The sequence below is a fragment of the Physeter macrocephalus genome, chromosome 6, assembly GCF_002837175.3.
Source record: "Physeter macrocephalus isolate SW-GA chromosome 6, ASM283717v5, whole genome shotgun sequence".
Taxonomy (NCBI): Eukaryota; Metazoa; Chordata; class Mammalia; order Artiodactyla; family Physeteridae; genus Physeter; species Physeter macrocephalus.
In genome coordinates this window covers 1,942,759-1,955,755 of record NC_041219.1, presented here as the reverse complement: position 1 = coordinate 1,955,755, position 12,997 = coordinate 1,942,759, and the positions used below count along the sequence as shown (strand labels likewise).

The 12,997-nt window shown below is 42.2% G+C and overlaps 1 protein-coding gene across 2 annotated transcripts in view; it reads right to left on the bottom strand.

The window, feature by feature from the left end:
- Positions 1-5,443: 5,443 nt before the first annotated feature.
- MSRB3 (methionine sulfoxide reductase B3) overlaps positions 5,444-12,997 on the bottom strand; it is a 163,655-nt gene continuing 156,101 nt past the window's right edge. For both annotated transcript variants that reach the window (XM_055085182.1, XM_055085181.1), the window contains exon 7: positions 5,444-8,607. In XM_055085182.1, the coding sequence (XP_054941157.1) occupies positions 8,443-8,607 (165 nt within the window). In that variant the 3' untranslated portion in view covers positions 5,444-8,442. The remainder of the gene's footprint in view (positions 8,608-12,997) is intronic.

Here is a 12,997-nt window from a genome sequence, read left to right as displayed (position 1 = left end):
CGGGAAGATCCCACATGCCGCGGAGCGGCTGGGCCCGTGAGCCATGGCCGCTGAGCCTGCGTGTCCGGAGCCTGTGCTCCGCAACGGGAGAGGCCACAACAGTGAGAGGCCCGCGTACCGCAAAAAAAAAAAAGCTTTGCTATCAATAGTGCACTTATGTAAAACTAAAACTTATTTTTCTTTCATCTGCTAAAAGTAGAAAGCTTTCTTGAACTATTGCACTTAATAAGATATTGTGAAATGTTTTTCTTTACCTTTTAAGTAATCTGGCTAGAAAGCAAAGATTTTGTGTTTTATGAAAAATTTCCTGTCTTCATGTTATCTTAATCAGGTCTTCGATTACTTAAGAAAACTGAATCTTCTCAATATTAAAAGAACTTAGTTTTGCTCACAACTATGTAACCTGCTGTAACTGTAATATTGTCTTTAATATTTTTTGTCCTTTTGGTTAAGTAGATAAGTATTGTTTCATAATGACTGTGATCCTGTTTAGTCAAGTGTCCACAACCTTTTGATATTTTTGACAAACTTCCCCAAATCAAATTTTAAGTGACTTTTTTTGACCTGGAAGTAACTTTGGGATTTTACAGAGGACCCCTGGAACATCTCAAAAGATTTATTCTCTCTCCTTATAAAAAGCGAGACATTATAATAATTGGGCTTATTTGATATGTTAGATTACATGGGAAGCATTGTCAAATAGGAAACAATACTAGACCATCTTTATGGATATCCTTGTATAGATATATGTTATTAATATAAATGTTCCAGAAATTATATGAAATTCCTAAAAATGTGATAGATAATGGTATCAGTAATAATTCCAGTTATCATCTTAGAATGTTGTTTGTTACAGAAATAATCAGATTTCCTTGACAACTGCATTATAATGAACTCTCAGATCTTTAACAAAGGGCATGTCAATAAGAATCTGTTTTCCTTGTAACAGGACACAATTGGAACCATTGATTATATTACCAAGGCTTTGACTAGAATGTCATATTTGAAAGAGAAATGCCTAGACTCAGATATGACCAGACAACTTTAAGGAATGAAGGTTGACTTTATGAAGCCAATAAAGCCCCTTGGAAAACTTGGCCTGGTACCTTGTTTACATGGCTCCCAGTAGGGGTTACCAGGTGAGTAAGGAAGGTTACTTCCTGGCAGGTACAGGGACTTCAGAATATTTGGGGGAAACTCGAGAAGAGAGGAATTCATCCAAATCTCTAGATACTGCAGGCAAAGTTGATGGCAAGTTTTGGACTTTGTTTCCTAGCCTAGAGAGGCTTTTAAAAGTTCAGTCTCAGATTTCTTATATATGATTCTAACAAAACAAACTGAAAAGAACCTATATGGTCAATCACTATTCTTGCTGTACTTATGTAAATAATCAGGCCAAGTTTATTGAAACTAGACTGAATTTGCAAACAAATTAGTCTTACTATGGTTATCTTTGATAGAAATGGAGATGATTGGGCTTCCCTGGTGGCGCAGTGGTTGCGCGTCCGCCTGCCGATGCAGGGGAACCGGGTTCGCGCCCCGGTCTGGGAGGATCCCACATGCCGCAGAGCGGCTGGGCCCGTGAGCCATGGGCGCTGGGCCTGCGCGTCCGGAGTCTGTGCTCCGCAACGGGAGAGGCCACAACAGAGAGAGGCCCGCATACCACAAAAAATAAAATAAAATTAAAAAAAAAAAAAAAAAAAAAAGAAATGGAGATGATTGTAGAGAGAAAAATTATGTTTCAATAGAAACATAATACACACTTGTGGATATTAGATTCTAGTTCTGTTAATTGTCTTTCAGGTTTTTATTTTCTACCTATAAACTGGACTGGATAATGAATTCTTCTTGTTTCCTCGAATATCTGGCTGCAACTCTCCAAACTAATGTTTCCAATTTTTCTCCACCCTATTGACTTGGAATCATTGAGAACTAAAATTGGCTCTTTAGCTTGCCTGGCTCCTTTACCCAGAGCCATGCAAGCTAAAGTGGGACAACTTTATATCAACTTCAGAGAAGTCACCTCACTTGTGTGTGGACAGTCTTCATGTCTATTGTTATGTGGGACACTCAAAAAACCACCAGAGACATTCAAACTGCAAAACAGGAAGATCTATCAGATTGCCACTGTCTCCCCTCACATCCTCTGAAGATGCTTCGAGCTCACCATCTGGAAGTCTTCTTGACCAACTGCCTTCAGAACTCAGTAACTGGGATTATAATCTGCTCCAGTCATTAACCTTTGTGTGTTTTTTGTTTGTTTGTTTCTATAGAAATGCCTCTTATTAAATACCTGATCCAAATACCTGCACCACATGGGCCTAACTTAGGGAACCCACCTGCCTCACTGCTTTCTGAAATAAGACACAGCCCTTTAACTGAGCTGACCTATTCTCAGGACTCAGAGACTGGTTCAACGAGATATGGAGCAATCTACCAAATCAGGACAGGTTCAAACCTATTTACACCAGATGGCCCAAGTTGTTAAAATATTCCACGATCTTACTAAATCTTTGAACAGATTCCCAGGGTCCCTGAGATCACTGACCTATTTTCATGGCTGGACCTTTCAAGTTTAGGACAATGGGTGCCTACAAGATTTCAGACTACTGCCTGTATAATTATTATATTTTTTGCTACTATAATCCTATTTACATGTGTAATTTCTGTTTACAACATGCCCTATACCTGACTTTTAGCATATCAGCTATCTAGGCCATTAGTGTCCTCATCACTGACTATGATGCCTTGGTATCACAGGGTGGATAGTAATATAAGCCCTGACAGTGGGCTTTTCTTTTGCGATGCAAATGCCTAATTTAAGCTTCCATTGCCAAGGTATCCACTTCAAAGAGGGCTGTCTTGAATAAACACATTGCCAGTCACGTGACTGAAGAGCCAGGACACATGCACTCTCCCTTCCCACCCCTACCCCCATGAGGCTCCTTTGCTTTAGAGATCCTGGTTGATTTAGATAACTGGCCAGTCACTTGGGCCACTTGTTTTTTCTTTCTTCTTCCAGCTTTGAATTCCAGCTCTTATGTTTTAAACGTGCCAATAAAGAGTGAGCCCATGAGGCCCCAGGGTTCCACCCTCAACCCCAATAAAGGCAGAACCCCAGGCCCATGCTCTCTCTCTCTCTCTACCTGCAGCCCCACTGTGTGTCCTGGGGTGTGCCTGATATGCTCCAGGGCTTGTAAGTAATACACTTTTTAAAGTTTCCAGGTGATTATTGCTGACGGCGTCTTGCAACCATAATAATAACCACAAGGGTCTGGCCAGTGGTAACGTTGGTTTGGAAAAGGGAGATGTCTGTGGGAAGCACACCAGGGCCCAGGTAAGTGGCTCCAGGCATTTCCAGCCAATAACATTACCACTGATAGGCTGAGACCTGCACAAAAGACTCTTACTTTGCTTTCTACTTATTTCTACACCTTTCTACTCCCTTGTCAGTACAGTGCTGAGGTTAAGTACTTAAAAATTACTAATTGACTTGTCCTGCTCTTTATTCCTGAAAATCTGTCCGGGTCCTGCCCAGTCTGGATGATAAGGATGAGGGTGTGTTTGCTGGGAATGGTAGTGGTGGACACTGCAGGGAGGGGAATTGCAAACCTTGAAATAAGAATGAGGTTCTCTGGCATCCATAATCTGACAATAGTGTGATTCTGTAACCAACCTAAAAGTTGGCGAAAATCTCAGGTAGGCCTGAGGATCTGATTTGGTTCCTAAATCTCCAGTCACTATGGCCTTATCCTATCATGGTTCAATAAAAGTCCCTTACTCGCATGACAGATTTATAGAGCTGCTTGGTTTAGAACCTGTAATCATCTTTGGCCAATCCCTTTCCAGGTTGGTCCAGGACAAGGCTAGCCTCTGGGAGATATTGGATGGGAAGATTTCTTTTTAGACTATTCTTTTATGGCATGTGGCATTTTTTCAGATCCTACATCAAAATGGTTAAATTTCTATCAGTTATGTAATACACAATAAACACTGGTAAGAAGTCAGTACAGGATGCTTGTAAGCCTGTCCCAAGGCTTTTTTAAATACTAGCATCTTCTAGAAGTCATTTCATTGTTACGATCTGGGTAATGATGGCAGTTTTCTGACAAAAAAGAGTCATGATTTGGGTACATGGCACCTTTGTAAAAATCTCCTAATAGGTTAAAAAAAATGATGATGATGGTGATGATGATGATGGAAGGTACAGGCATAAGGAAATGAAAGAAATGGGAAATGGAATTGCTGAGATGAACCCTGCCATGGACATCTTGCAGTTCTAGAAAGGTATGGCGAGCACCACGGGGCAGCCCAATGTCAACCCATAAATGCAAACAGGAGCTAAGGTGGTACTGCTTGATGAGAACCAGTTAGTCTTCTAGAACAAGGCAAATGGGCAATGAAGGACAGGAATAGCTGAAAGGCATGAAGCTTTGGGAAAACTGACCCACTTCTACAGAAAGACAACCAGTGATGACAAAATAAACCATTCTGGAGGGTCAGATGGAAATGCTTTTAGAATTAATGCTAAATGAAGTTTTCTCACAGAAAGTTCCAAGACAGTGGTTCTCAAAGTTGAACAAACACCAGAATCACAAAGAGGGCTGCTAAAACATAAATCGATAAGGCCCTACCCCAGAATTTCTGATGCATTAAGTTTAAGAAAACTTATATTCGTAGCAAGTTTGCAGGTGATGCTGATGCCGCCGTCTGGGGACCACACTTTGAGAAGCACCGTTCTAAGGTACACTACATGAAATTGCTGGCCTGTGAATTTTAGGATCCCAGGAATATGACTTAAAGAAGTGGCTGAAAAACAAAAGTCCTCATCACCTCATTTCTCCTCCCAAAATAAACAAATCAACAAAATGAACCAAAAAATTAAACTAAAAAATTTCAACAACAAATAATACTATACCGAAACTCTTCTGTTAGAGATATTTAAAGGTGAATCATCTGTGAGCAATGGCGAACCCATAACATGTTTCCCTAGAGACGAGTCCTTGACAACAGTATGTCTCCTGTCAAATTATTTAACAGAAGCCTAGGCATCAGCATGGTATCATTCCTGCATTTTCACTTATAGCGTTATCGTGATGCAACTTGCCAAAGTCCATGTCTTAAGCACAAAAACATATACAAGCTGCTGAAGATTCTGCTGAGATGAGGTGAAAGTAGAGTAATTCTGTAAATGTTTCCCTTCCCTCCAACCTTTCAGATCCCAGGAGGCCTCTCCTGGGGCCTGGGGTATGGGGAGTCGGACTAGACCCACTGTCAGAGCCCCAGCTTATAAAGTCCACACCAGATAAAAGGCCCTCTGTACAAACTACAGACATGTCAGCTGGGTAAGGAGGTAAACAGAGCAGCCTATGGCAAACTCCAGTGGATGGTCTGTGCATCTGTGCTAAAAATAAGAGAAGTCTTTAGGAATCAGAGAGGAAAACATTTTTATAAAGAGATTTTATTACATAATTTCTGTATACAATAGACATAGGAAAAGGGTTTTTAATGAAAATTCCATGTCATTTTTCAAAAGTTTTGAATTGCTTGGAGAAAAATTCTTACAAAGCTATCTAAGGCAAAAGTAGTATTTGACCTTCAGAACAAATGCTAATCCCTTTCATCATATTCCATATTTAAAGCAAGGCATTTTCAATTCAATTAACATGGAGAGGCTTTCAAATCGCTATGTCATTTACATTAAGAGTTTAAATTCATCTATAAAGTGAAAAGTTTAAACACATAGAAATGTTCTCTAATACAATATGTACTGTTGCTTTCTTCAGATCCATTCCACATGAGTGTATGGACGTACTTTTTTACACACCAGCAAAGAAAGCTGCGTCTCCTAACGGCACAGTGAGGGCTGGAGTGCAGAGAAGGAAAGTCCCATGCGTTTCCCATGTTAAATGGCATAACTCCCACAGATCACATACACCTCGCCATATTGACTCAGTTCATTGCACTCCATATCCTGCAAAAATAAATCTAGTGCTCGACAGCTGATATTATTGCTCACTTACGTTTTAGTAATATATTTCCTTAACATAAGACAGAAATATACTGAAATTCGATACCACTTAAACTCAAAAGCAATCTGAAATTAAACCACATGATGCATACACCCACTTTCTTTTTGCCAAGGATGTTGCATTTTTCTTAAAGTTGATGCTGGAAAATGTGGTAGAAGAAAAACTGGCTTTCCTTGAACAAAGACTAAGCATTAGAAGAGGAGCTTTTTGAGGGGAATGTTAAGCCCCACAATAAAACTGGAGGAACAGTGAGAATCCAGAGTCTCTGGGGAGAGGGAGAAGCCCCCGTTTATCTTCCTTGTCTACCCCAACACTGTAGCTCGTGTCCAGCAGACCCCGCAGCAGGCCACCGCCTAAAGCAGGAGCCACGTGAGCCCCCGAAGGATGGACCGCACACTGGGACAGGATTGTCCTGGGAGACCCACTTCTTTAGGGATCCTTGGGTCTCTGGGATATGTTGGGAGTCCTTTGGTGAGGTCGGGGAAGACTTCTAGGATAGTCTGGACACTGAGGCTTCAAGGGTCTTAAATTCTCACTTCTAGAGGGGAGTGAAACTTGCAAATTCCAGAGTGACCCCAGGGCCTGAGGTGACACATCTGGGAGCCGAGGGAAGAAGAGCACAGTACATCTGGAATCTCAAAGTTGTGGCCCACATGACAATGAAGAGCCTCACCAGGAGGTGTTTTGAGAGACACAGAAGGATGTGGACATGACCACACTGACATCGATTGATCACAACTTCTCATTTTAGTTTCTCATTATTTCTTTAAGATTGTCAGGTGTTCCTCTTTCTTATTTTGGTCTTGGTGCTTATAAGGAAAGATGTCAGTATTCATAAGCTATCAAAGATTTACAAAAAAATTATTTTTTTAAAATTGCACTTCAGGATTAGCATTCAAGGCTACAAACACAATATATATCAGTCATAAACCATACCTTCACGCCTGGCGGCCGCAATACCAATGTCTATCACCACTGCTCAGAGCTGTAGAAACCTTACGGTGCACAATCCCACCGTATGGATGGTGGGACATCCATCCCACCAGACTAAATGTTATACGGCAACTGAGTGGAGCTTCTTAGAGTAAAACCAGCCATACTGCTACAGAGAAAAATTTCTGGCTCTTGGCCCAACTGTTTCCATACCAATCAGCTAAGTCACCCTCCTCTCTGCTTCTTTCCATTTCAAATGCCTGGGCTTCGGCCTTTGAGGCAATTAGAACCAGATCAGTTTAATTTTACAACACTGATCTTCATTGTATAGCAATATAGTAATTTTCCCCTGAGAGTGTCAATTATTTTGCAAATATTCTAAGTCGTGTTTATACATAAAGAATAGGCATGGAGAGGCTAGACACCTTGTCCCTCGTCACACAGCAGATTAGTGTCAAGGGTGGGATGTGAGCTCCTGGCTGTTTCTATTTTAAGCCCCAATGTCCTTCCAGAGGTCACCTTGCCCTGTGCACAGGTCCCCCGCCCTCCCCTCTGGGCTCCGTTCCTTACTTGCTCTTCTTCAGAGCACTGGACATCTCGTACCCAGGCTTCCTCCTCAGCCTTCTCTGCTCTCTCTTACTTCTGCTGCCTTGATGAAGTGTGTTGTCCCCAGTATTTTATTTTACACAGGGAATTCACCAAAATGCCCTTCCAGCCACAGCTGGTATGAGGTGTGGAGGGACAGACTTACAGAAGGCAATGGCAGGTGCTCTTCTTTGTGAATTTTGGACAAAACAGGGATCAACATTTTACGGTTATCTTACATTCCAATGTTTTCAACGAAAAATAAAAATAAAATAAAGGCCTAACCATGAGGTAATGTTTGCTTCTCTGCCACAACACTCAGTGTGCCCCCTCAGATCTGGCAACAATTTAACATAAGGAAAGACTTTAGACCTTCACACCCTTTTCGGGAGAATAAAGGACCTCAGCCCAAACTTTCCACAAAGCTGAGAAGTCTCACAAGACATCGCTCCACCCTTATCTTAGGTGGATCTGCACAAATGCCTCCAGGCCGTGTGTCTCAACACCCTGCCCCACCGAGCCCTGGTCTCCGCACTGCAGAGGAGATCTTGATTTTCATGTCTGAAGACCAAGCACCTTCTGCCTATTAAGCAAGGAGAAAAAAAATTGGAAGAAGCTATGTAGGCGAAGAAAGTAATGCCAAACGCTATGTAAGTGGCTTGTGAAGAAGTTTCACAAAGCTACCTCTGAGGTTCACTAAAGTTACAAACAGTTCCTGATCTAGTCAATAGCAAAATGCATTGATGGCCAGGGCCTCTGTTTAAGCAAAAGAAGAAAAATATCAATAGCATAAAATTGCTCTTCTATTTTTGAAAAAATATATCTGAGATAGACTCTCTCGAATTCGTTTTAATAAGCTGTGCATTAAGTACACTTGTTTCCATCAACTCCTCTACAGCTCCGTCTTGTCGCCCTGGGCCGGGCTGCCCCCTGCGCTGTCCCCACTGGCGTCGCTGATCTCTGCAGGTGTGAAAGACAAGGACGCAGAGTTTATGCAGTATCTTTTGCCAGTTGGACGAGGTCCGTCGTCAAAAATGTGCCCGAGGTGAGCACCGCACTGCAAGAGAAGGGCAAAATGTAAGTCAACAGCGTGTACAAAGCCGGCTTTGAGGGGGACTCACATTCAGCAGTTTAAATGGATGACCGGCCTGTAGAGAAATGATGGAAGCCATCATGGATGATTTCTAATCCGCCTGTCAATAGCTGCAAAGATGGTTTCTGGCAGGTTTTGACTCACATGCTGAGACTAAAAAACACTAGAATTGTGCATATCAGAAATCATTTAGGAGCCACTGTATCTTCTGATCTGTGAAGCCACTCAGCCAGCTGAAAAATGACTGAAATAGTTTTATGAATTGTGTTGACCCTTGATCTGGACCTCTGGCACTGCTTTTGGCTTTGGATGGGTGGCTTTCAGATATGCAGAAGTCCACTGTAAAAGATACTGTTTAACTGGCCATGACGGAGGTGACGTTTGCTTTCATGGGCAGTAAAACTTAACATCAGACAAGCATTGGATGTTCTTGGAACTCAGCAAAGCAATAGCAAGACTCAACAGATTTATGTCACGGTCACCAAGACTGCAGTGGGACAAATGGAAACGTCACTAGTCCACACAATCGGTTTTTCTGGCCTCCAACAGGTGGAGTGCCATGAGGGCTGCGTTACCTGCACAAATTGGGTCATGTGGAGAAGGAATAAGCTGTCGAGCTCATTCCATGCTACTGACTATCCAAAAAGCTGGGGAAGGAGGAGAGGCAGAGAGTCCAGCCAGAGGCAGAAGGAGGGATGGTTGGTTATGACGGTGTTAAGAGAAATCCAGCCCAGAGAAAGCGTCTCCAAAAAGCCTGGCTCACTGAACAGAGCCCGCACTAACCAGTCTGCTGCTGGATTCGGCTCCAGGAGACAACAGCACAGGCCACACTCACCTGTCCCCCACCCTCCTCAGCAGGGACGGGGCTGAAGGGCATGGGGGACGTTAGTGCTCCACATTCAAACAGGCTGCGAAAACACATCGTTCGTCACATAGCAAAGAAACCAAAGCCTGGGGCAAATGACCCCCGTTCATTCATTTCACAAATATTTATGGAGCATCTGCTACATGCCAGGCACTGTGCCAGACTCTGGAGGTACAGGCAGTAGCCTCATGGAGCTTACATTCCAGTGGGGGAGATAGACAATACAAAGGAAATAAGGGACTGTAGAGCACAGTAGGTGGAAATAAATGCTCAGGAGCAAAACAAAAACGAAAACCAGAAAGTGACACAGATTGTCAGGTTGGGGGCTGACATTTTAGGTAAGGTGGCCAGGGGTGGTTTTTCCGGGCTGGCTTTGGGATAAGAACCTGGAGGAAGTGAAGGAGCGGATATCCAGGGCAGAGCATCTCAAGCAGATGGAGGAGTCAAGACTTAGGCAAGAACGTGAGAGAAGAGACATACAGATGGTTTATTCATTCTTCTCACTGTGCTCGTTTGGTGTATAAAACACTTTTACATTGCAAGGAAGGAAAATAGGAGACGATGAGAGAGAAGTGAGGGATGGTGCTCATTACAGTGGAAAGAACCAGAATCTCAGTTTCCCCATAGAAAGTACTAAATTCAATTTTCGAGGGTTCTCTAGTTATTAATGAATAGCACAAATAGCAACTTCAACTATAGGGCACTTCCATGGTAAAAGTGCATTCTTATTTTACTGCCAACATACTGTGTCAGCTTATTAAAGAACTAAAAATGAACCCTGAACTGATTTGATCTGTTGCCTGGAAAATATGAAACAGGCCTAAAAAACAAATCTTGCATTATTTTACCACATTTTATGCAGGTTTAGGTAATATCGAGGCTGACAGCTCAGATGGCTTTTCCTTTCTATAAACAATGGAGACCAAATTTTCAGGCATCAGCAGCTAAGATGCACCAGTAAAAATACACATGCTTTTACCCAATGGACACAGGAAAGCACCTATTTCTGCCTGCCAAAAGAGTCAGCGTGCAGGCCAACAGGAACTGGTGCTCTCGGTGACCAGTAGGTGTGCACAATTATTGATCTCATGTGCAGCTCCGGCTCTTCAATCACCTGGCACCTGAGAGGTGGAGTTTTCACATAAAAGCCTCAGATAGTTTTTTGGGTTTTTCTTTTTTTTTAACGACAGAATACAGCTATCTGGGCAAAAATAAATGATATTGCCTTTATTAATCATCTTGAGCATATTTAGAAAACAGTTCTCTTTACCTTACTACAAAAATAAAGCATAGCAATGGTATACTTGAAGCCATTTTGTAGTATTCATTTCCCAAATCATTAAAAAAAAATCCAAATTAGAGTAATTTAATCTGTTGGACTGAGTTGGTTATCGGCCTGCAGTTTCATTTCAATCAATGAAACTAGTCATTTCAATAAGAAGTACACAGATTCTAGATGTCCCCAATCCAGGCAAAAGAAAAAGGGAGCAGGATGAGGAAGAGAAATTATAGTGGGGAAAAGGCAACAAAAATCATTGGTAAATAAGTATATGGGTTGGTGATGGGGTAGGGAAATCCTCAGTAATGGTAACGGTCCCCTAAAAACAATAGTGATAGCTTCATCATGCTTGCACAAGGTGTTCTGGAAGATTCACTCCAGGCTCACATAACTGAGGGAAGAGTAAGGTGTTCATTTATATCTGTGCTACCACATACATGCCCATCCGGTTGCCTGCAAAGTTGTAAGGCCGTTTGTCTGAAGGAAGCCTAACCACACAGTACCATTTCTCCTTCCTCCCAGGAACACCTAGTCTCCCATAAAAGACCAGTACCCGGTTTCTTTTAAAAGTGCACAAGCCCTGAAGGCATCTCCCTGAGGGGAGCACCCATGGAGCCAATTCTTTCCAGCTTCTACCCCTGGCGGAAGGCTACGGTGATGAATGAAAGTTGTCAGAGATGCACTGTTTCTTTAGCCACCTGCGAGCTCCGCGTCCGGGCCCCAGCCAGCTGGCAGTGAGCTGGGATCCCTCAGCACACCTGGTTGTAACTGAAACAAACTGGCTGCCCAATGAAGAAATCTCTGAAACCTGCTGTTAATGATTTATTTCAGGGTACAATCTTTGGTGTGCATTTTGAAAGTTGTTTTAAAATGGTTATGTATTTCTTTCTTTTACAGGTAAAGTACAAACTATGACTGAATATTCCAGCTCTTATTCTGAGGAAGCATGAGATAAGCATTGTTCAAAAGAAATAATTTTAATTCCCATGGGAATTCTTTATCACCTAAGCCTCTCAGAAAAATTGGCAGCTAAAGAACCTGTAGAGAACCAAGGGAAAGGACCCCCCTCAAAAAAAAGAAAAGTGATTTAGCATCAAATTTAACATAATTCCTTAAAATCTGACTGCAATTCTCAATTGTGTGCATAAGAAACACAAATAGTGCATTCAACACAGTTACATATTTCTGCACTGATATATTTCCAACTGTCCTGGAAGGTTTTCTCCCAGCTATTCCTAGGATGTTTGGGGTTTTATTATTATCATTTTCTCTTAAGTGTTTGATCTACAAGACGAAGCAGTTTCAAAGCACGGCTTTTACACTTGGGCGCATGGGGCAGGATGGGAAGGAGAAAAGAGTTTTAAGAAGGAAAGCAATTTACTTTGCCAGTAGTATCCTGTTTTCTCCCATTGTTATCAAAGACACTTGTGTGTAAGTAGGGCTCTTTTCCTCTGTGCTTGTGATATTAATCTTTTGCCAAGGAAATGATTGTGAAGTCACCAGTTTAGCATTATGATTTTACTGAAAGATCAAGAAAAAGAGGGGCTGTGAGTCTGAAATCCTATTGTAACACATGGGTGTCTTTAATCATCAGCAATATATGAGTTGTCATCTGCAAAAGATTAATAAGGTTTGGGGTTTTACCAAAAACCGCTTAACTCTTTTTGTTTTTTTAATTTATTAATTTTGGCTGCATTGGGTCTTTGTTGCTGCGCACAGCTTTCTCTAGTTGTGGTGAGCAGCGGCTAATCTTCATTGCGGTGCACGGGCTTCTTATTCAGTGGCTTCTCTTGTTGTGGAGTACGGGCTCTAGGCACGCAAGCTTCAGTAGTTGTGGCACACTGGCTCAGCAGTTGTGGCACAGGGCTCTCATGGGCTCTAGAGCGCAGGCTCAGTAGTTGTGGCACACGGGCTTAGTTGCTCCGCGGCATGTGGGATCTTCCTGGACCAGAGCTCAAACCAGTGTCCGCTGCACTGACAGGTGGATTCTTAACCACTCTGCCACCAGGGAAGCCCCAAAACTGCTTAACTCTTGAAAAATACTTTGTATTGGTGGATATTTACCTTTCTGTTGATTTGGCTGACTTAGAACAAATTAATAAGGATCTAAAACAAACTTAAGGGACTCTACCATAGATTCAAGCAGTAATAGCTGCAGTCATAAATACAGTCCAACTTGGGTAAACTCAGGGTTCTTCCTCAAAGATTAT